The 25,271-nt window shown below is 42.2% G+C and overlaps 1 protein-coding gene across 1 annotated transcript; it reads left to right on the top strand.

Moving 5' to 3' along the window:
- Positions 1–7,148: 7,148 nt before the first annotated feature.
- rab27b (RAB27B, member RAS oncogene family) lies at positions 7,149–16,291 on the top strand (the record flags this gene model as incomplete). The annotated part of the gene is made up of 5 exons (XM_080742938.1): positions 7,149–7,301; positions 9,948–10,036; positions 13,156–13,259; positions 14,454–14,577; positions 16,105–16,291. 5 exons carry the CDS (start codon positions 7,149–7,151, stop codon positions 16,289–16,291), a joined length of 657 nt encoding a protein of 218 aa, XP_080599064.1.
- Positions 16,292–25,271: the final 8,980 nt, after the last annotated feature.

The following is a 25,271-nucleotide window of genomic DNA, read 5'->3' on the forward strand; positions in this document are numbered from 1 at the left end:
CAATCCTAGTAAGGCAGAAGCTACCTAAGAGTTCAGTAAAAGGGGTGGGAACCCGTCGCCTACGGCTGTTTGCTTAACGATTTTGACTGCTACGGCGATCGTGTCATAGCAGCTGTACTTCTGCCTATAGCGGAGCCGTCCTGAAAACCGCTCTATTGTTATGTGGGTAACCTAGAAGGAGAGACGAATACACTGTGCAGAATCTTTCTTCCCAAGTTGCTATACTAGCAGCTCCTCTCCACTAGTCCCTCCCTGACATTTCAGTCCAGTTTTTATTTGTTAACGAAATTGTCAATATATTTAGTCTTAGTTTTAGTCATCATAGCTTAGTTTTTATTTCGTTTTCGTCATAGTTTTAGATGACGAAACCAGTCGTCCACACTGTTGGCTGCGGCCCACCCTGGCCTCTGGCTTCTTCTCAGAGTGAATTAGGAGTCTCGTGATCCTCTGTCTAAATATACAGCATTAGGCCAGGAGGCAGGCAAACATCTCCAGTGTTCATGCAACTCGGGAGAGTGTGCAAATGGACCCGTGAAGAATTAAGTTAGCATCATCTGCTCTGCCCTTGCCAGCAACTCGGAGTGTTTTCACAAAATATTATGCTTCACCACGATCCATCGAGTCTTCTATTGTCGGACAAAAAAGATTAACCAGCTGCGATAATTCAGTGTCCGTCTGTGTCTCTGTCTGTGTGTCCGTCTATGGACAGCTAATCTCTGGCACCGTTGACACGATGGCAGCGAAACGTTGCATGCAGAACCTTTCACATTTTTCACATGGGAATGTTATGGGCCTGCAGTGTAAAGTAAACAGCAGCCAGTGGTGGAGAAGTAAAATTATTGAAAATGGGAAATTACATTTTGTGTAAAATGTAATGTATTGAATTGGTTTGTCGATTTATTCAAATCGTTTTTAAATAAAGGTTTTAGTAAAAATACAAAATGTAAATCTAATTTCTCTCTCTCTCTTCTCCCCCGTATCTGTCTGTCTGTCTGTCTGTCTGTCTGTCTGTCTCTCTCACACGCATGCACGCAAGCATGCACTCGCAGAGAGAGAGAGAGAGAGAGAGAGAGTAATGAGATTTACATTTACTGTTTTTCCCAGAAAGTCCAGTCTGGTCCCAATAACCCCTCAGTAACCCCTGATTCCCAGTCTCATCATTAATGGTGTGTCAGGGTCTGTCTGGCAGGGCGGACCATCGTGTTTTCACCCCTGTGTTTGTGTACTTTTGAGTTGACTACAGTTATTTCAAAACATACTACTTACCAGTTACTACTTTGCAGATTTACATTGTCTTTACAAAACATGTTTCCACCAGTGTTAATTTGGTCAAATAAACCCATAAATGTTTAGTTGACAACATACACATACTGTATATACTGTACACAAACACATTATCTGAACATATCTGGGTCGCCACTGTGTTGCTACCATATGCTGACCCTTTTTTGTATCCTCATCATTATCATTACTAGATAGTACTTGTCTGACTTTATTCCATCCATCCATACTCCTGGACTCCCTACAGGGTTCCCACGGTCATGAAATTCCTGGAAATATTTTGAAATTAGACAAATATTTTTCCAGTACTGGAAAAGTTTTGGAATTTATCAAGGGTCCTGGAAGGTCCTGGAAAAAATAGCTATGGGTCCTGGAAGGTCCTGGTCTGGATAAAATAGCTATGCATTGTCTTTGGTTATTGATTTTGTAAACACCTCTGTAATGACAAATTAAACATGGGCCAAATTGAGGCAGAAATTGTGAAAATAGCCGATCTACATGCTCACAACGCCTCGCAACGCGAGGCGTTGTGAGCATGTAGATCTGCTATTTTCCCAATAGAACCGTGTTATACTAAATTCCTCAACTATTAGTGCTCGTCAGGGTGCCGGGTGGCCCGGGTCCCCAGTTAAAACATGATTATTTCGGGGGTCACGGCCTGAAAAGGTTGAGAACCACTGGCATATACTACCTGTCTTTGGGCATTGCGCATAGGAGTAAGCGACCTGTTATTGAGCTGAATTATTGTTATAAAGTCCTGGAAATTGGGTTAAATATTCTGGAAAAGTTTTGGAAAAGTTTTGGAAATGAATTGGTAAAAAGAAACGTGTGGGAAACCTGTTCCTAGATAAACTTTATTTTCTCCCACAGTTTTGGTGGCAGGCCCCTGGGCCAAATGTCAAATTGACTGGCTTCATAGGTTATTCATCATAGTTTAATTGATATACATTTATACACAAATTAATTTTCTCCATTTACTTTTCCCAAATATGGACATGACTGACATCATAGATGTCTGACATCATAAACCACATGAGACTGAGACAGTATGTACATAATGGGCTTTCCAAGATCTGGGCTTAATATCGACTAGTAAGACGCCTCAGGGCGACATGCGACCTCGCCCTTGCCATCTGGCCAGTGATGTATATCAGACCAGTTACCCTGAGAGGACTGAGATCTCCACATATGGTCATCATTTATTAGTGAATACATTTTCCCCATTGACTTGAATGGTGAAAAAATCATCAATCATAAGACAAAATCTATTTGCGAAATTCGCGTCTTGGCAACCACACTTTCAATTTCCAATGGCATCTTTCTAGTTAGTAGTATGTTGTTGCCACCCTCATCTCTATCTCCTTTCTCTGTATCTGTTTCTTACTGTTGTAGTGCCATTGACAACTGAATCCCCCTACGGGATCAATAAAGGCCTGTATCTGTCAAGAGGATAAAACACAGACTTGCCAGAGAGTGTATTTACAGTGGTCCATTATCCATGATCCATACCTGTCGGCAGTGGTGTGATATGGATTTTAGAAGTGGTGCCCCTCTAAGTTTGTGACCTGCGCGTGCTTGCACGGTGAGGCGCGCGCGCGCGTGCAGCTAAATAAGTCTGGGCTCGCCGAGCCCAACCGAGCCCACGGCATCTCACCCCTGCCTGTCGGTAGAAAACTGTTACTTTTCTGGATTCAAATTCAAATATATAGCAGGAGTAGCAGGAGTAGCAGATCTACAAGCTCAACCATATGGGTCCATTTGGTTTCATTTTACGTTAGAGAATAACCCGTCCCATCCCACTCCCACAGGAAAAAAAAACTGTCCCTTCCCAATCCCAGGCCAGAGTAAAAAAATCGAACCTCTGTTCGAAGTGGAGCTGTGTGTGTGTGTGTGTGTGTGTGTGTGTGTGTGTGTGTGTGTGTGTGTGTGTGTGTGTGTGTGTGTGTGTGTGTGTGTGTGTGTGTGTGTGTGTGTGTGTGTGTGTGTGTGTGTGTGTGTGTGTATTGCAGTTGATGCTCAGGGCAGGCTAGACTCAACAGCACCTCTCTGGTCACCCAGGGTTACTACATACAGGCTACATACAGACCCACAGACCCACCCACATACCCACCCACATACCTACACACACGGCCACGTATAGGGAGCTTGTGTTCCACACAGCTCCAAAAAGAATCCCATCCAGTCCCACTCCCGGTACAATGACTCCCACTCCCAACTCGCTTCCAGACTATAGTTCTTGTCTAGCTTTCTCATCTGATGTAACCATTTTCTCTAAGGGTTTTCCCATTGAAGTACTTGTCCGAGTTACTCATCATCTGCTGTAACCCTTCACCCAATCAGACATTTGAGTATCAAAAAGGTGTATTTATTTATACAAATTAATGTATTTGGTACCTGATATTCTAGAAATGTAAATACAATAAACAACGGTAAATAAATGACTGACTGACTGACTGACTGACTGACTGACTGACTGACAGGCTGTAGTGGCTCGGGAGGCAGAGCGGCCGCCTTGAAATTGGAAGGTTTGATCCCCAGCTCCTCCCTTCAGCGTGTTGAATAGTGGAGTAAAGTAACTTTTACTTGAGTATTTCCAATTTTCAGTACTTTTACTATTCCACTACATGTCAGAGGCAAATGTTGTACTTTTACTCCACTACAATTATTTGAAAACTTTAGTTACTAGTTACTTTGTAGGTTTGAATATTATTACAAAATACAGATTAACCTCTTCAGCCCTATATACTGTACATTTCGGCCATTTGAAAATAGGCGACCTACAGGCTTGTAGATCCGCTATTTTCAAAAGATTCTTTTAATACATTTTGAACTTGTGAAACAAAATAAGAGCTTTCTACTTTGATACCTGTACTTTTGTACTTTTACTGAAGTTAATTCTGAATTCCAGACTTTAAACTTGTAACAGAGTACTTCTATATTGCAGTATTGATACTTTTTCCACCACTGGTGTCGAAGTGTCCTTGAGCAAGACACTGAGCCCGTGGGAGCAGGTTGGTGCCTTGCATGGTTTCCTCTGCCGTCGCTGTGAGTGAAACGTGTGCGTGTGAATGGGTGTGTAATGCACATATTACCATTCATTAGACTGTGTAATCTCATTAGCAACCCATGTCAACTTCAGGTGATGCCTTTGGTAGTGGTGGGTCCTTTGCAGTGGTGGAAAAAGTAGTCAATTGTTTTACTTAAGTAAAAAGTGTTAATACTGCAATGCAGACGTACTCTGTTCTGTGAAAAAATTCTAAAGTAAAGTACAAAAGTATTGGCATCGGTAATTGCCATCAAATTGTAATTAAAGTACCAAAATTCAGAAAGTACTCATTATGCAGAATGTCAAAGGTTTTCAAACGATAAAATATCTGAACATCTGTTGAAAATAGCAGATCTACAAGCTCAAAATGTATCGCAGCTCGATGCACTTACAGTATATTCTATGCAGACATCCCAACTTTTTTTAATTTCCAGGATGTCCGGGTGGGCCCATTCGTCTTGTCATCACAAGAAACCTGACTGTTTGCTGTTATCAGCTGATTATCCTTTGTGCTGGAGAGACCATGCTCTCTGCATCTGAGACCTGTTTGGTTGGTCACTTTTAGACACCCACATCTCCCAAAGCGAATGACAATCAATCATTCATTTGCCAGATTGTGAGAAGGAGAACACATTTATTTGCATCGCGGGATCGGATCCGTGTGATTCTCCCGGATATGGCCGGCATTTGCGTGAGCGAGTTTTAGTGCCACTCGCGGGTGACCGGGAGAAGACGCTGATATCCTGGAGACTCCTGCTGGTTCCGGGAGACTTGGGATACGTCTATGTTGGTTTATTTACTGTTGAGTGAGAAAACAATGTTTCACACCTGATTGCTGCCAAGCATTAAAATATTCAATGTCTTCCATTGCCAGAATTGCCAGAATCTTACCTTTTAATGTGCACAATGTGCACGGGTCATGCACAGATAATGCACGGATGATGTACCACACGTGTGCACACCATTCACAGCTTTCAAACCAAAAAATCTGCTTGGAAGTCCGTTCAGGCATTCAAAAGATATAGGCTATAGTGTTTTCTTCAAATGTAAACAAACATGGCTGCCATGGGAGCTGCAATGGGCTGTTCTGGGAGTCAAACATGCATTTCGCGATCGCGATCATGCCGAAACCGGAAGTAGGAGGCAGGGAGAGTAGGGAGAGCAAAAAAAAGAAAAAGGCCTACTACTCGGGAAACTGGCACCAAGTGTGTTAAGCTAATCATCTGGACCCCCAAAAATAATTCGGGGACCTCCCTTGGGGTCCCGACCCACAGGTTGAGAACCACTGATTTATAAGTCCTGTTTTTTCATTATGATCTCACCTATCTTCGGCTGGGAGATAAACAACAGTGCTTGTGAATGTCAGTGACACGCGATGACGCGTGAACAGGAAATCAAGTTAAGTGTCCTGCTCTGTTTGTGTCACGGTGTTGTCCAAGTCAGAGCTGTTTGTCAAACAGGATTCCATTGTCTTCCCTGGTACCATGTGATGTATGACTCTCATTAAGGTTACATTTGATTTAACGGAATAAGGTCCTTTTTTTATCGTTGTTTTATAGCTCGAGTAAATCAGGCTGTAGCGTTGAGGCATCTCATGACCCGAAACACTGAATAAGCTTGTTGGCTGGCTTCTCTTCTTCTGTGTGTGTGTGTGTGTGTGTGTGTGTGTGTGTGTGTGTGTGTGTGTGTGTGTGTGTGTGTGTGTGTGTGTGTGTGTGTGTGTGTGTGTGTGTGTGTGTGTGTGTCTGTGTGCTTGCGTACGTGCGTGCGTGTGCATGCGTGTGTGTGACAGGCACACAATGTCTCGTTAGATTATGATTGGACATTACAACTAATTTATTGGTTAGGGTTTTACGTACAGTATCTGTATAGTCCTAAAAGAGCTTTGTTTTTGTATTATTATTATTGTGTCTGTCTGTCTGTCTGTCTGTCTGTCTATCTATTATACTGTCTGAGGTCTGATAACAAGGCCAACAATGGATGCTGGGTAATAATAATATAACTACTCCTGTGCCCGGCGACTTATTATCAGTGATGTCAGCATTGATGGCATCAGTGATGGCATCATTTCAGCTTGCGGCTGCTAGCATGGTGGATGTCACTATGCTCATCTCCAACTTTGGGCATTGTTTCAGCATGCCGTGGTGGCGACTATGTGTAGTAATAGTTAGATTCGGTAAATGAATAGTTAGATAATAACTACCCTAACATTATTTTATTAACAAAGACTGTGGCATTTAATGAACACTTATACTGAGCAAATAGACTAACATTACTGTCAACGAGAAAGCCAGCTAAATAAATAATAGTCACACTGGGATTAGCCAGAAGTTTGGGGAGGGAGTAATAGACTGACAACACAACAGATGTTGCTGGATGCCAGCCTCACCATTACACAAATGCTGCTGTTTCTGGCGCTTTGTGTTTGTGGTCTCCTGCGGCTGGATGAACTCCAATGTATCCTCATCTATTAGGCAAACAAATTAAAAATTAAACTTTAAGCTTATCGCCCCCTCTCAGACATTTTATCTCACACCGGCCCACGGCTGGTACGGGGTCCGCTCACTATCCCGACGGGCTGCTGTTCCGACTAGCGTCGGCAGGTTAGTTACTCGTCACGGTTACTGAGGTTAAGTTTAGGGTTAGGGGTAGAGTTAGGGTTAGTTTTAGTGTCGGAATACCGGCCCGTCGGCACACTGATGCGGACCCGGCTGGTACAGTATACAATGAATCTATGTATTTATTTATTCATTGTGTGAGGGGTCAGTGTTATTCATGTATCTTTGCAATTTCTTTCTGCAGGTAAACTGTCATCTTCACTATGACTGATGGAGATTACGACTACCTTATAAAGCTCCTGGCGCTGGGGGACTCTGGCGTGGGGAAGACCACCTTCCTGTACAGATACACAGACAACAAGTTCAACCCCAAGTTCATCACCACAGTCGGCATCGACTTTAGGGAAAAGAGGGTGGTAAGTAGGACACAGTCCTATAGGTCTAGACTAGGCTAGAGCTGTATCTCTCCTATGCTGCCGACTCCTCAAATGTATTTCTTGGTCTCCCCTACAGTATGTGTAGGGCCACTGGCAGAACAACTCAAAACTGGGCCGGTAGGCAAGCCACAATGATCGAGCCCCCAACCCAAATCCCCCCGCTTGCGCTCTGAGAAATCATCCACTATCTTTTGTAGTTTTGTATGTCCTTTTTCTTTGCCCGTTCACTTTCTATTGACAGCATGGCCAGACCAGTAAGTCTCTCTTGTCCCATTATGCTTCTCAAGGAGTTTTGAATCAGTTTCAATTTTGAGAATGACCGCTCTGCAGTTTATATGCATTTCCACTCATGATTAGGCCATGCAACATTCATAAACAATGCTGAAGGCTACCTAGCTTGTTGTGTTGACAAGTGATTGATGATGAGGTAGCAGGCACCAACAGGCTTTTTTGACAGCTGTTGATGATGATAATGTTTCAAATTGCCCCCCTGCCCCACCTAGCACGTAAAGTGCATCTAAATCCTAATAAAATAAAGGTCCATGTGATCTGGTGGCCGGGCCCCATGGAGTCCCGGGCCCGTAAGCAGCCGCCTATCCAGCCTACCCTGACGCTCCGCGTCTGTGTAGGGCTGTCACGATTATGACATTTTACATGACGATTAATTGTCACTTAAATAATTGCCATTAATGATTTTATTGTGTTTTTTTTGTCGTTGACAATTACATTTCTGTTTGGCTTGTAGGCTTTGAAGTTGCACATGGCAGATATGACACATAACCTAAATATACAAAGAAATGACATATTTGACCTTATACTTAAAAAATAACATTGATCGTGGAAATAGCAGATCTACAAGGTCACGACCCGTCGCACCGCAACGCACTGTGAGCTTGTAGATCTGTTATTTCCACTATTTTTGAAAATCTTTCAACATGGAAACGATTAAGGCAATTATGACAAAATAATTGCGATTACAGTATGTCAAATAATGGCCATTAGACAATTATGTAATAATTGTGACTAGGCCTGTGACAGACTACCTGTAGTCTCCTTCTTTTCAGTTTCCTACTTCTCTCTCCGACGCCTTCTCAGATTTTCCTACAGTCTGTGTGTCCTACGCTGTCTCCTTTTGAGCTTTTCCTACTGTCTTTCTCTCAACTTTCCTACAGTACAACTCTCCTACGGTGTCTCCTTCTCAGCTTTTCCTATGGTCTGTCTCTCCTATACGCTGTGTCCCTCTCAGCCATCGTTGTCTCTCCCAGCTTTCCTACTCCCGGTCTCACCTACAATATCTCCCTCTTTGCTTTCCTTCTGTCTCTCTCTCCAACACTGTCTCCCTCTCAGCTTTCCCATCGTTTCTCTCCTAAACTGCTTCCAAGTCTGTCTCTATGATACAGGAAAAAAATCTGTGCCATCGGGAAAGGACCTTAAAAAAAAAGGGGAAAAAAAGAAACTGAGCACAGTATTTTTTGGTGATGATGAATCTCAGTCTTGTGCTCACCTCTGTCTTGTTTGAAACTATGTCACTGTCCTTTTAATCCCTATGTCACTGTCCTTTTAACCCATTTAGGCCTAACCTATAGTTAGGCCTAAATCAGAATTTAGTCTACAAAAACAAATATGTTGCAACATACTGTACATGTACTGTAAGCCCCTCCCATACATTAAAATGTGTACCCGGCCTGAATGGGTTAATGCACCATGAGGTGCACTCACCACTGGCATCACCACTGGCATCATCCTGGCAATGCCAGTGGTGATTAGCTGCGTTTTATTTCGCTACATAATTTAGGCATCACGCCTCCGGTTCCTCTCTGGCCAGAGGGCCTCATCTACATCACAGGCAGTGTTCTCCCTGTCCAAGCTGTGTTGGAAGTGGAGCATGAAGCCCTGACAGGCCTCAACACTGATGTCACCACAAGCCTCTTCCATGGTCTGGAGCAGTGGGACCCGGCTCTATCTGTGGGTTCCGTTCATATGCCTTCCACCTCCAAGCTGAAAAGAACTCCTCAATTGGATTCAGGAAAGGAGAATAAGGTGGAAGGTATAGAACAGAAACACGGGGATGGTCCTGGAACCACTCACGCACTTGAGCAGCCCGGTGGAAGCTCACCAGACCTGAATGTTTAGAGCTTTGTGTGTTGTAGGTTGATGCTTTGAGATTTTACGCGAGAAGTGCGCAACAACTGAACATGGTGTGTAGTGTATAATCTATATAGGAGAACTACAAGCTTGTGCTATGAGCTTGTACAGTAAATCTGCTACTTTTCCAATATCCAAAGTTTAAAACTAGAACTGCACTCTGTCGAGGTGCCAACTTGCTTCTTGTGCACAAGTAGGCCATACATGGCCTACTTGTGCTCCAGCAGAGCGCGCACAATGCTGGTCCCTCATTGGCTGTTAATGATGACATTACCAGGAATGCTGGTCCCTGATTGGCTACAGGCTTAAACACACACGACTACCTACCTATGCAGCCGAACGCAGTACTTGCGCGCTCTGCTGGCGCAAGTAATGACACAGATGCTTTCCCGGGTTTTAATGGGTTAAAACTTAAAACCCAGCTCTAAAAGAAATGCGGCTCCTACTCCTGACTCACCTTTGACATCCCCCCCTGTCCAGATGTACACAGCATCCAACCCCAACGGGACCACCACAGGAAAGACCTTCAAGGTTCACCTGCAGCTCTGGGACACGGCTGGACAGGAGAGGTAGGCACTTCCTGAAAGAAAACATGTGAAAATAAAATGTGTGGAGGTAGGCTACTACAGTAAGTTGGCCTACTGGAAGCATGCACAATAAATGTGGCGCTGATCAGTCCAGCAGTTTGTGAGATTAGCTCCGGACAAACAGACAGACGTACAGACCCTCTTACAGGCTGTCTTCAACCTTTAAACCGTCAGCCAAATCTATCTGCTCAGCATTCTGAGCAGAACATGCTCTGCTGAAGGTGTTTATCTTTATACCATTGGACCAAAAACTAACCCTAACCCTAACCAAAAACAATCATATTTGAACTGGGTGACTTCTTGTAAGTCCACGACCAGGCGCTGAGAGCCAGGATGTTCTCCTGACGCCAGTGTGTCAGGTTCTCCAACTACATCTTTGTTTTCCTTCTATGTATGACATGTTCTGCTCAAATGAAGAGAGAGTATTTCTTAACCCATTTAGGCCTGAACACATTATGACGCAATATTTTATGCTTTAAATATAAAAAAAATAGCAGATATACAAGCTCACAGCGCGGCACCGAGTGCCGCGCTGCGAGCTTGTAGATCTGCTATTTTTGAAAAATCGTGAAAATTAGAATTTTGACCCGATTCTATAAGTGTCGTTTGAATCCTTCTAAGGTTTTTGGAGCTGTGTGGAACACAAGCTCCCTATACGTGGCCGTGTGTGTAGGTATGTGGGTGGGTATGTGGGTGGGTGGGTCTGTGGGTCTGTATGTAGCCTGTATGTAGTAACCCTGGGTGACCAGAGAGGTGCTGTTGAGTCTAGCCTGCCCTGAGCATCAACTGCAATACACACACACACACACACACACACACACACACACACGCACACACACACACACACACACACACACACACACACACACACACACAGCTCCACTTCGAACAGAGGTTCAATTTTTTTTTTTTAAACCCTATCTTTCTATGTCAGTAATCTGGCCAGCCATCGTCAAAGAAAAGGTCCTTTTCACTTAACTGGAGCTCAGTTAGTCTGTTCTTGAGAGACTACTATGACAGTAGTTCTCAAACCTTTTCATGTGAAGGACCCCCAAAATGATATTTATTTGGCCACGGACCCCCATCTCAAAATATTTAGTTCCAGGGACCACCCAGAAGAAGAATTTGAGTTACAACCGTTCGCTTTGAAAATCCATATATTCAAAGATTTGCACACATTTTAATGACTTTTTCAAAAATAGCAGATCTACAAGCTCTCAGCGCGGCACTCGGTGCCACGCTGTGAGCTTGTAGATCTGCTATTTTTCACTGGTTAAAGCAGTCAATAATTCTAGGCCTAAATGGGTTGTTAAAATGACTGTGCAGACATTAGACGTCTTTTTGTGTTTTCCGTATTGAATTTAAATCTGCCGTTCGGTTTATAAAAGGTCTAATGAGTCACAGCTCTGTGAATCACTCTCTGTTATGTAACACAGCGTGTTGTAGGTGTAGTGTGTGGCAGTAAGTCATTCATATCAATAGAGATTTACAGACAGACGTGAGTCGTTTAGCTCTGGGGTTTAGAGTTTAGTTTTTCCCAGCTCTGTTTTGGAATATCATCAACAAGTTATTCTGGGTGGAGGAGAGTGGTGGGGGTGGCTGATCGCTAATCGGAAATAATATAAGACTGTTAGGGATTTATAATAAATGACATTTATTACATTTAAAACATTGTGCTCCTCCTCCTTGTGATGAGGTTAGTCACTGTTGGTCTCTGTAGGGCACTAATCGAGGAACAGAGCCAGCCAGGATGTCAGGAGTAAAAAAAGGAGGACAAAATGTGCCACAGAGGCACAATAACCTTCTTCAGGGTGTTACTGAAACACCCTGAAGAAGGCGTTTGCCAAAACGCGTTGGTGTATTAGTTTAATGTTCTAGCCCGTGAATCAATAAAGGCCTTTAATTTCTAAATCCACCTGAGTGCCTGGACCTGGATTTATGTGGCATGTTTTGTCCTCCTTTTTTGCTCATTGCATTCCCTTTCATGAGCCCCGGTGGTTTGAGGGATAACAGTAGCAGTAGCAGGATAACAGTTTCTTCTTTCTCAGGATGTCAGGGGTACTTGGAGACACAAGACTCCCAGTCCACGTTTTCAAAGCTTTTGCCAACGTTGGATTCTATTGTCATATTGAGCAATAACTCCACATCACTGTCAGTCCACACAAAAGAGTCCCCTTTATCTTTTTTTTTTTGCATTGTGGGGCAAAACAATGTAAGCTTTCCTTCTGTCTGCTAAATAACTGAAGGTGCTGTCTACTCGCTACCACCTGCCTGCCTTCTCTCCAGAGTCCATCAGAGGAGTGTGTTTCACCGTGAAGCACCACTGTCTGTCTCGGTACCTCTCCCGTCCACATTAATATGAAATTAATGTTTAATTAGCAATTGTGCAAAATCTGCGGTGAGAACAGGGGGACGGGCGTCGGGGGACCGTGTGACAGACCGCTCCCCAGCCGCTCAGTGCCACCTTTTCCCAGGGAGAGTTTGTTTGGTGTACTATTGACAGCGTTTTTTATAAACGTTTTAGCCATTGTCGTGTGGAACAAGAGATGTTTCTATAAGGGGCTGTGTAGATGCAGAGATTTTCTAAAACGAAAAATCTCTGTTTATATACAGTAAATACCTGGCTTCATGTTGTTCATCTCCTTCTCTCTCTGTCTCTCCTTCTCTTTGTCCCTCTCTCCTCTCTCTCTCTCTCTCTCTCTCTCTGTCTATAGCTCCTTCTCTCTCTGTCTCTCCTTCTCTTTGTCCCTCTCCTCTCTCTCTCTCTCTCTCTCTCTCTCTCTCTCTCTCTGTCTATAGCTCCTTCTCTCTCTCTGTCTCTCTCCATCTTTTTCCCTCTCGCTGATCGAGCATTGGTCTGCCTAACAGCGCTGATGTCGTACAAGTACATAGTTGTAAACTGGGCACACAGGCAAGGTTCATACCATAGTATACTGTAGAATATATTCTGGATATCCAATGTTTGGACATGTACTGTATGTCAAGAATACGTATTAAAAAGAGTGTGTGTGTGTGTGTGTGTGTGTGTGTGTGTGTGTGTGTGTGTGTGTGTGTGTGTGTGTGTGTGTGTGTGTGCGTGTGTGCGTGTGCGTGCATCTCAGGTTTCGTAGCCTGACAACAGCCTTCTTCAGGGACGCCATGGGGTTCTTGCTCATGTTCGATCTCACAAGCCAGCAGAGCTTCTTAAACGTGAGAAACTGGATGAGTAAGTGCTTATCTTTGTTATATAACTGAAATTTGTATTTGCAACACGTTGTGAGCTTGTAGATCGGCTATTTTCGAATAGCCAAAGTGTAAAATAGGGTTAAAGTGGTTACACTGATTTTGATGATTGCGACCGTAGGTCACTATTTAGTATGAAAACCTGCAGCTCATGTCTGTCTGTCACACCTCATGCTCCATATACCGGTATGGCAAAGACACTTGCAAATTGACATCTGACATCATAGATGTCTGACTCTGAAGTCATAGACCACATGAGACCACATGAGACTGACACAATATGTATTTATGGGCTTTCACACATGATGCCCTGTTGGGCAACCACACTAATACAATCCCTTTTATGCCCATACCGGTATATGGTGAACCCTGTTGTCATCAACATTAAGCCTCATGTCGTCTCATGTGGTCTATGACGTCAGACATCTGATGTCAGATGCCCATATATGGACATATTGTGTCAATATCATGTGGTCCATGACGTCAGACAACTATGATGTCAGACATCAGTCATCTCCATATTTGGGAAAATATGGCCACATTTTGTCCAACTATAAAGAACCAACCAGGGCTGTGCATTTTTTTGGTCAAAGTTGATCCCATGCCAAAAGTGCCAGCGCTTGCCCAGCAGTCTGCTGTCATCCAGGTGGATGTGGGCACGCAATGTGCACGCGCCCATGTGCTCAACCTTGCCCTTTAGGGCGAGGTCGCTTACTACTAGTATAGTTAAGTAATAACACATTTTGCTGTGGATCCCCAGGAACCCCCTCGAGGGGGACCGCACTTTGAGTGTAATTCACCCTTTGTTAGCCTCCTGGTTGGTCCCTGACTGACCAACCAGCAGGCTCTATCTGCCTTGTCCCGCCCTGGTTCCGCCTTTTTTATGTTGAATTAGCTAAAACATCATTTTTGGAGAAATAAAAACATTTAAAAACATGCTGATTCACTATGCTGCCACTGAGCAGCTCCAATTGACTGAAACAAAGTTTGAAATTAGAATTGAGCACACAGAATAACAATATGAAGCAACTGAATTAACATGGCAGTGGATGGAATGTCCCACTGAATGTCCCTCCAAGTCAAAGCAACCAATGGGTGTGGAGAGGGGCAGGACAATGGGCGGGACTTGACAAAGGGTGAATTGAACACAGGTGTGCCTCTGTGTGGTTTCTCATAGGTCAGTTACAAGCCAACGCTTACTGTGAGAGCCCAGACATTGTACTGGTGGGGAACAAAGCAGACCTGGCTGACCAGAGAGAGGTGCAAGAGAAACAGGCCAAGGAGCTGGCTGAGAAATACGGGTAGGTCTACGTTTAGATCTACGACTACTCTGAGCGTTTACAACCAGATTGACCCTCATGGTTGGTAAGGTTAACATTTCGAAATAGAGTCTAAAGGGAAGCACGCACATCCCAACAACAAAACAAAAAAGAAAACCAGGTGTCGAACAACAATACGTACATTGGAGAATAAGGAAGGGATGTTCACACACTGTATCTCCCAAGGAAGTTTTGGTAGAATGCTGTAGTGCTTACTGCTTACATATGAGCTGGAGGGGAGCGATTTACATTATATTAGCCAATTTATTGTTCGGTGAGAAGGTAGCGACTTGCATTATATTAGGCTATTAATTATTGTTTAGTGACCCGTTTTTAACCGAGAAAAAAGTTTTGTGTATCTCTGCTCCCAGTAGAAAATGTATTAAGCAAAAAGTATGGCAACGTTTCGACCACTGTGGGTCTTCATCAGGTCTGGCTTACATCACAAATGGAGAAAACAACTCGGAGGATTTCACGGATTAGGACGATTCATGTTTAGAGGACATAAGAAGTGCATGTGCAGCTACTACTACATGTACTTAAGTTTATGTTTACATTTATATCAGGAAATGGTTTGCATTTACTGCAGATTTAGATAGACTGGTAGATTGACATTCACTTTTAGTAGGTCTATAGATGTACAGTGGTACATTTAAACTATAACAGTAGATCTACATATAGTACGTTACTACGTTTAAACTAGACCAGTATGTCTACATTTCCTGTTAGAACTACATTTCCAAGTCGGTCAACAGGTAGTATTTTGCATATAGCTGATGGCTCATTCATGCTATTTGATATCTTTATTCTCTGTGAAAATCCCACGTTGTTCGGAATACAAGTTGTGTCGCTTTATTGTCAAGCCATGTAATATTAGCTTTCCGCGTGTGGAATTAATCACACCAAAACCATTTGCCCATGAGTAAGGACCTTAAATGCCTCCATTTGTAACTCTGTCGACTTTCTGCATTCACTCTCAGAGATAAATTAACACTCTGGATTTTTACTGTGTAATGACTGTGTAATATTCGAATATCAAAGTCACTATTCAATGTTGTTCACCAAAGTCGAACATTCGCTTATTTAATTTTTTTTTAAACAATGTATAGTTTTATAAAGCTTGGCTAGAAGTCATAAGAATGAGTTGTCAATGCCCCTGGTGGATGAATTTGTTAATGCTCTAATACCAGGGGTTCTCAAACCTTTTTAGGCCGTGACCCCCAAAATAAACATATTTGTACTGGGGACCCCCACCCTGACAAGCACTTGGAATTGTAGGTATTACATTTAATGTGACACGGTTCCACAGATAAATAGTGTGAAAATAGCAGATTTACATGCATGTAGATCGGCTATTTTCACAATGTTCACCTCTTGCTTATTAATATTTGACAGTTTGGCCAGTCCTGTCGAATATTCGACTATTCGAATACTTTGAGGTTGAATAATTAGAATACTAAAAATCACTATTCGTGAATGCCCTACTGTGTAATAACTGTATTTTTTCAGGATCCCGTACTTCGAGACGAGCGCGGCGACGGGGGCCGAGGTGGAGAAGGCGGTCATCACCCTGTTGGACCTGGTGATGAAGAGGATGGAGCAGTGTGTGGACAAACCTCCCGCCGAGCCGGCCAATGGGAACGGAGCCACCAAGCTGGGCCCCGCCCAGCCAAACGAGAAGAAATGTGCATGTTAGAGCAGAGCCAGAGCCAGGAGAAATGACCAGTCAGCATTCACCTTGCTTCATTCTTCACTCTTACTACTTCCTGTTTTTCTTTTTTCCTCTCCTCTAGCTCCATCTCTTCTTCTCTTTCTGTTTCATTCTCTCTTCAAGTGGTCACAGACCACCCAACCTCATTTTCTTTTCTTTTTTTGTATCCGTGAAACCACACTTCTACCCCCCTCTGCTGGACATTTTGAGGTAACACAGCCTAGTCCATCCTACTCTTCTCTCTCCCTGTGAATGGACTTTACGGGAGGAGCGGGACGCAGGGAGGACAGTGTCGCCACAGAGGTACGGTGACACGCACAACACAGTTTACAACATCTGGTGCGGTTTCGCGGCTTTTTCACTCCCACTCTTAATAACTCACTGCTTGACGTGTGTTGTGTCGTCTACTTGTGGACATACAGGGGCCAAAACAATAACATCAACCTGGTTTAAATCTGTGATCTGACCTTTTCAACGCTTTCCTAAATAGAGGAAAATACATGACATGCCTGATTGCTTCCTCTTTTAGAGAAGTGTTTCTTAAAGTGGGCTCGGGGACCCCCAGGGGTCCTTGGGAGGGTTCCAGAGGAAACAAAGGCAAAATTACTTAATATAGCGTCATAATAAAGAAATACAAATAACACTTATCTCCTCTTCTGGGGAGTCCGCGGCGCAGTCCGCGGCCAAATACTCAATTTGGAGGTCCTTGACATGAGAAGGATTGAGAACCACAAGGGGAGAAGATCCAATCTCGTCCTTGTCAGTGTAAGTCATCCTGTCCTGCGTTTGTGAGGGACTGTATAACATTGTGCTGCTGTAACACCCGGGATTAACAGAGTGTTTTATCTCATCTTAACATTCAGTAAATGTTTGTTTTTCCACTGCACAGACAGGCGTACGGTACCATGCTGTAAACCATACTGAATTTATTAGAGCCAGACCAAATTTAAGGCAGACTTTTGGGATGATTTTGGGGAGTCATAGGCCAGTCTTTCCCCATTTTTGGATGGCGGACCCAATTTGAAAATATCCCTTTTTTATCTATATTTTGTTTTGAATTATTGTTATTTCACTGGTGTGGCTCCCGGGGCGACGTCACATTTCCCCTTTGGGTCTCGAGCTAAGAAGTTTGGGAACCACCGTCCTAGTAGAATAAAACGGGGGCTCGAAACATTTGCGACGTGTACAGTATGCAACGTCACAGTCTTTTTCCAATTATAGTAGACTAAAAGGTCGAAACGTTGTATAGGCTACTGTGCTGTTTGTCACATTCTTTAGTTAGTTTTTTTGTTGGACCATTCAAAAGGGAGTAACGACCCACAACTCTCTAGGGGCAGATGGATCGAACATATTCACTATGACACCAGTTTGCTGAAAAATAAATGTTTTATTTATCTAGTAGAAATATAGATGTTTTGCTTGACAATCTAGTAGAAATAGTGAGTGTACAGAAGTCTCTCTTCTCGTTAACAATAGTTAAATAAGTTAAATAAAATATAGATTACTCTTCCAATACTATGTACTTTAGATAACTATAGAGTAGACAATAAAGTATCAAATAAGTCAGAAGACTGTAGCCAAAAGGCTGCAGGCCGGAGCCTGCTCAGAGCTCGACCAACAAAACAATCAGACAAACAGATAGCAAAATGAAGGTCTAAACACAAGAAACAAGAACAAAAATAGGCTAATAATAAAGAAGGAGATTTAGACACCAACTCAACCAAAGGCAGTCTTTCCGAAGGACTCAACACAGGAATAACCAACGAAATCAAGGACAAAACAAAACACACAGCCGGGTCAGTGGGGAGATGTAGCGTGGCTAACTCAACGAGCTGCAGGGCACGGGCGGTCGCCCGATGACCGCCGCGGTCGTCACAGAGCCCCCGCTCTGTTCTACGTGTTTCTGTTTTTACAGTTTTGCTCAGCACCCAAAAAACGGAGGATGTGAGTTATATTTTTTCTTTGAACCACCGTCTAGGCCATCGGTTACCAATGTTTTGACCGACAGCATCGTACCAACAGCAGGTTTACAGCGGGTAGAGGGACCTTCGTTGTGCCGTGGAAAAGCCAAACGATCTTAATCGGTTACCGTCCATGTTGTTCTAGATGTGTATAAGAGTATTGTTTCAAACTGAACTACTGCCTTGGCTGTTTAAAAGTGGTATCCCACTTTGTTTTTTTTTACCTACACACAGTGAAATCCTCACTCTTAATTTATTCCTTTGCAACTCTTGAGAATGTACACATGTAACCAAATGCAGTGTTGTGCTTGAACACGTTCAATGAACAATCGCTCATGAACTCGTTCATATTTTGGAATGTGAACTAAACATACTGTATATCCGCTAGATGAGTGCTATCTTGAATTCCACATTGCAAAGGGGTGCAGGAAGAGTGGGCCCCTAAACATTGTGGGCACCTCAATGTTAAATTGGATGAAATAATTACTGTGTGTGGTCCTATATGGGCGGTGTGTCAATCATTTTGACAATAATAGCTTGCAACAACGTATTCAAATGAAGAAGAAGAAGAAAAATAACTACACTAGTTCATTTTTGGAACCATGAAGTTTTAGTTCATGTAGAAAGTGAACTTTCCCAACACTGATCAAATGGACCCTTTCCGGGTCCATTTGGTTACATTTATACACCCTCAGAGTTCCACAGTGATCTCTCAGGATTTTACTGTGTGAATGTGCCTGGTAGAGTAGTTCACCAGGCCGAGGAAAAGTGGAATATCTCTTTATGGCCCAATATATAACCAATGTTGGTAAAATATGAAGTGACCAATTATTTATATTAAAAGGTAAAGATGTTTCTGTTTGTTGGATTTTGTATTGAGGTCCCATAGAGTTTGTTTTCTTTTAACTTTTTGATTTCCTTTTATATTTGTTTTAATTATTTGTTTGTTTCTTGTTGTTTCAACCACACTTGACTGTCAAAATGTCCGAACCATCAACATATTTAATAAGATACAGTATAAGTTAATATAGATTAAGGATTTAACATTCTAATGTCATTTTGAACAGGCATGTGAAACGCGAGTTTCTTCATTACAAAATGAATGTAAATAGATAGAATTTTAGTTGGTCAACATATCGGACAACAGTGATGTCTCAGTTGCCTTGATGATGATGACCAAGAGTTGCCCTGAGTCAGTGTTGCCAGACGTACGATAATTATCGTATTTGTACGATAATTTGACCCTCTGTACGATGTACGATCAATAATTCCCAAAATGCCCAAATGTACGATAATTTCGGCATATCATCAAAAAGAGCGTGAATTCACTATTTTCCCTGGCTGCTGATCTGGGATCTGGTTTGGCTTCTCAAAATAAGCCAGGAAATCAGTCAATCTGACCCTAGATCTGTACTTGGAGGCATTAAAAACACTGGTTGCATCTTTCCAGACCAGTTTCAGGCTTTTATTTGTGTAAGCTCCAAGAAGTTGCCTGCCTCCACACAGCAAATCTGATGCGTTTTTGTCACGCAGGAGTCTAAAACGAGGTAGTTTCTTACACTAAAGACGCATTTTTTGGTGAAATTACGTTTTTACGCGAGTGATTTCTCTTTTTTGGCCGTGTACGATAGTTTCATGTCAAATACGATAATTCTGAGCCTCCGGTACGATAATTCAACATTTCCCATCTGGTAACACTGCCCTGAGTTTAGGGCTGTCTACAGCAAGAATGACAACTCTAACAATACATATGTCGTAAAACAATTGTTCTATTCTATTGATGGTGGAGTCCACCACAGTGGATATCGTTCATTGATTTGATGTAGGATAGAAACAAGGATAGACGCTTTTATCCAGAGCGGCTTACATTAAAACAAAACAAAAACGTAGTAGTAGCAGCATAAGGTTACTGTCACAGGACATGGGAACTTCCTGAAACCAGCTGAGGTACCAGTGAATGTTTCTTAGCCACTAGTTGACACTTATTTGGGCCAAATTGAACATGATACAAATGCTAAACATCCGGCACGTAAAACTATAATTAATAGAAGCCTGCCTCCCCGCTGCTGCTTGTGACTAATGTCACGGATCTAACGCTACTTGCAAACCAACCAAACACTATAGTCTAACATTATGGAAACGCACAGAACAACCCTCCCATATACATTTATTGTATTTGCTACAGCATAACACATGACTATCTTATTAGAATGTGTTTTACAGTCTACACCATTATGGTAGTGTTGTTTGAGTCTCCTACTGTATGTGCCAAACATGTGATCCTGGTGCCAAATTAAATGGTCCCTTTGTCTGTTATTCGACTGATGATGATAATAATAATAATTTTAACACATAACATTCTCATTATAATAACGGTTAGTTGTGATTAGGGCTTTATTACGTTGATTATATTTGCTTGTGCTCAAAACAGATATGCAGTCGATATTTGAGATGATTGACTGCAGTCTAAAACTCTCGTCTTCTCCCTGTTTGGTTACATTTGTACTTAGAGTTACAAATGGATAAATGCAGAGGATTTTATTGCGCAGTAAATCTGATGCCATAACGATTGAAATATGCATCTATCATATTCAATTTGTACTATTATTATTGTTATTATTATTATTTTAGTGGTTAATCTTCAAAGGAACACTACTTTTGGTGACCATTTGAAAGATCCTGAGAGTTCATTTGAACGTGAGAGTGTAGAAGTGGGTCCTTCCTTATATTCATGATTTTGCATCGTAGATCAAGGTAGATCCAGGTATGACAGAGGTCAGGCCTCACTGGTTTAGGACGACAAGACAAGTAAAGCTCCTTCTTGCCTCTGAATATGACAATCTATGGGACCAATATTTGTGAGATTTTAACTTTGCATTATAACTCATGTCATCGTTTTAGTCTTTATATTTGCATTAAAGGAAATTAATGCTTGACGGTGTCCTTCTTCCAGATTCTTGTTCCCCCAAACCTGCATTTCGTCATTGTATCTCCAAGTTTCAAATTTGTAAATTTTTTCGCAAAGTAAAGCCCTGCTTCATCACACAAGGCCGTCGCGGTGCGAGGCGTTGTGTGCTTGTTGATCAGCTGTTTTCACTAGTTTAAATCATTTTTAAAATGATAAATGCAAAACGAACGGTTTTGGACATACAAGGTTTTCACCCGACAACGACGATTTCTTTCTTCCCATAAAGCAACTTGTTCCCTCAGACCTAGCGTGCTTCCCATTACATAACGTGTTTCCCTGGCTCAGACCAAACCTGTGTCCCATAACCAGCAAATACAGGTGGGGATCACTCTACGCTGTCTGCGGTCTTGCCATTTATGTCATTCAAATCATTTTAAGCCTGTCGACAACCGACGTGCGATGAAACGCTTTCACCTAGGACCCATCATTCTCAGAAGTAGTTACATCCAGTGTTTCCCAAACACTGGGTCGGACCCATTTGTGGGTCGCGGACACATTTTGATGGGTCCCTTAATTTTTTGTTTCCTACATTTTCAAAAAACATTCCCCCAAAAGCTTTTGGTTTTCATGAATAAAAAAATGTATACCGGTCATTTCATTCATTAATAAATAAAAAGTCTTTGAAATTCCATAAATTAGAAAACAAATGTTTCAGAGATAGTGAACATAGCCGATCTACAAGTTCACAATGCAGCACAAAGTGGTGCGTTGTGCTGTTTTCACTTGTTTGGGACCTGGGGAAACGACTAATCTCTCTTTTGGGTCTTGACCTGAAAAGTTTGGGAACCACCAAGTTACATGAATGCTAATGTTTACATTTGGAGGAGTCTTGTTGTGCCTGTGTTAATGCTCTCTTGACCTATAACACACTTGTATCCACTGTCTAAGCCTGTGTAAAGGTTGTGAAGTTATTCAATATATTTTTTAATGCATTATTCTTCATAATTATGAGTTATAGGCTACAAAGCAGATTCATTCTGGCATACATTATATAGATAAAAACATCTAAATAGTTCAAGAACCTCCAAGAGCTTTTATTTTTGGAAACACTCTGTATGTGAGTTATTTATGTACCGATGGAAAAAAAAAAGAAGAAAAAAGAAAATAGTTTGATATTTCAGATGCCTGCGGTTTGTATGTTTGTTTTCGGTGTGTGCATTAATGCCAGTCTGTATTTGGGTTTGTTGCAACACCCAGCATGTATGTTTGACGCCAAAACGATGGTTTGACAACCTGTGATGCATTTTTGTGTGTGTTTGTTTTAATATACTGGGACTGCCAAAATATTTTTGATGTATTGATGGATACTTTTAGGTGGGTTGTTATACTCATTTTACTTTCAACTATCACGTAGCATCCCCCTATCTTGTGGGACGCTAACACACCACAACATGTATTGTTATGCCTCATTTAGGCTCGGGCTCAGCACACGCCACGAGTGCGGCGCGCCATGATCTTGTGTGTCAGCTATTTTCGGCGCTTGGCACCGCTGTGCATCAAAGTATGAATCGGGCTTTGTTCTTACTAGGCAGCCCTCAGCCCTCAATGTCCTTACCTTCCGTCATGCACAGGGTGGAGTTCAGTGGTTCTCAACCTGTGGGGTCGGGTCCCCCAGGGGAGTTCTCCACATGGTTTTGGGGAGAGGTCCCCAGTTGACTGTAAAGCGACAATTAGGCCTAAAGGACTTTTAAAACCTTTTGGTGGGGAAAAAAGAAATAAAATAAAAAGACCATTACTACATCAAAAGTAATCAACAAACTATTAAAAAAGAAAAAAAAGGAGTTGTGAGCTTGTAGATTGGCTTGGGGTCGTAGCCTGAAAAGGTTGAGAACCACTGGTGTAGTTAAAGGAAAACCAAACAACGCTTTTTTTAAATGTGTTATTATTATTATTTTTTAAGCCACAGTGTTGCCTTACAGAAAGACACATCCCTCTGGCTGTATTTTGGTTTTGTTCCACTGTTTACAGTATGTCGACATTCCACTGTTTATGTTGACATTCATCCGTTGCAGGGACTTATTTGTCTGTGAGGGGAGGGGGGGGGGAGCTCGGACGGAACCCTTAATTGCTCCCTTTGAACTTCTCCACTGAGTTGATTGATTGGGCCATAAAAGCGTCAACCCCGTTCTGTGCTTGTTAGTACTCCAGTGTACTCTAATCAATTAAAACATCAAGGACAGCTACCTGTTTGATGCCTGTCAGAGCGGGGGGAGGGGTGTCTGTACACACACATATTTACCTAGTTCCCCTTTAACATCATGGTGGATTCACACGCCACTTTGTGTCTTAAACGGGCCTCAGTATTTTTACCCTGTATTACACTGTTCAGTGGCCAGATGCTGACACGCCAAAAAAGGAAGGATTCATTATACAAACCTGATTAACAACCTTTTGAAGCACGTTGTAACAGTGTCTCTAACATTTCAGAATGAGATAGTATGCAATCATCTTCGCTAACTGTTCTTTTGTTGTTGTTGATGATGAGTGTATACTTACAAATAATTATCGTATTAATTAATTTCAGTGTACACGTGTAGAATCAGTATTTGGTTATTCACTGTTTTCTTTTTTTTTAAGATTAGTTTTTGGAGTTTTATGCCTTTATTGATAGGACAGTAGACTGACAGGAAATGGGAGGAGAGATTGGGAGTGACACGCGGTAAAGGTGTTCCACATCAGGAATCGAACCGGCAACTCCACCAAGCATCCATGCCTATATGGCAATGCCTAAGTGGTATGCGACTGGACCAGTAGGCCAGCAGGCACCCCTCCATGCAAGGTTTTAAATTTGTTTTGGGTAACAATCATAGTCCCTCCCACCTGTTCCCTCTAAAACCGGGAACATATCTGTCATTTTAGATTCTTTTTAACCAAATGTTATACTTTTATACCTTTTCAAATTAATAGATATACAAGTTCATAGCATATGTCACGTGCTTGTCAGATCTGCTCATTTTGAAAACGTTTGAAAATGTGTGCAAATCTTCCACACATCTGTGTGTGTGTGTGTGTGTGTGTGTGTGTGTGTGTGCGCGCGCGCGCGTGCGTGTGTGTGTGTGCATGTGAGCTGCAAAAGGTTCAGACATCAGGATTGTTTCTTCCTTATGTCTAATTCATACTCTGTCATTCAGCGGTTTCACTCACCGAAAATAGCACATACAAGTAGAGTTGGGACCCTTTAGGATTCTAACGATTCCGGTTCATGCAGAGTGTTGCATTGTGGGACTGATCAGCTGTGTTCTGTATGGCTTGCATACGATGTTAACAATGTTTTTGTTTTAATGTTCTTGCTCTTTTTTATTATCAAATTAATAAAGTTGCTGAAACCCCTGGGAGACGGTGTTTACTGTGCGAATTGCTGGCTTATTGGGTTAATCTTTTAGCATTTGTTTGTATGAATCTGTGCCACAATGCCTTTTTTGGACCAAACTGTTAATAAAGTATTCAATCGATCCATCCTTCAATCAATCAATCCGAATTTATAGTGTATTATAGACGTGTGCGTGTGTGTGTGTGTATGTATTATATCTACATTTATTTATAAGTTATATGTGGGTTAGGGTCTTATACTTATGGTGCCTCACTATGCCTCTCAGCCATTGCAAAATCTATGGTAAACGGCCAAGCTAATGGTCCCTGCTTTAAAAAACAGCTTAATGGTGTTTTCTGGTAATAGCTGGTTTTATGCTGGGTCAGTTGGTTTACCAGGCTTGACAAACTGGTCAGGCTGGCAGCAGGCAACGTACTGAATACTGTATGTGAATAATTATGTATTCAACACTGTAACGATTAAGCACCCGAGAGAATTTTTTTAACGACCCACTCCTATTCACTTAAGTAATAACTGGTCATTAATAAAAAGTTGTCTTACTTTGCTTCAGTCATCAAATCGATGTATGTACACATACATTTGGTATACATACACGAATGTACGGTGTTGATCGCCACCTGGTGGGCAGAGGACAGAGGTTTGTATGTATTTTGTTCTCTGCCCACCAGGTGGCGACCGTCGCATTCCAATCCTCATGCAAATTAA

Source organism: Nannobrachium achirus (assembly GCF_963921795.1).
Source record: "Nannobrachium achirus genome assembly, chromosome: 15".
NCBI classification, from domain to species: Eukaryota; Metazoa; Chordata; class Actinopteri; order Myctophiformes; family Myctophidae; genus Nannobrachium; species Nannobrachium achirus.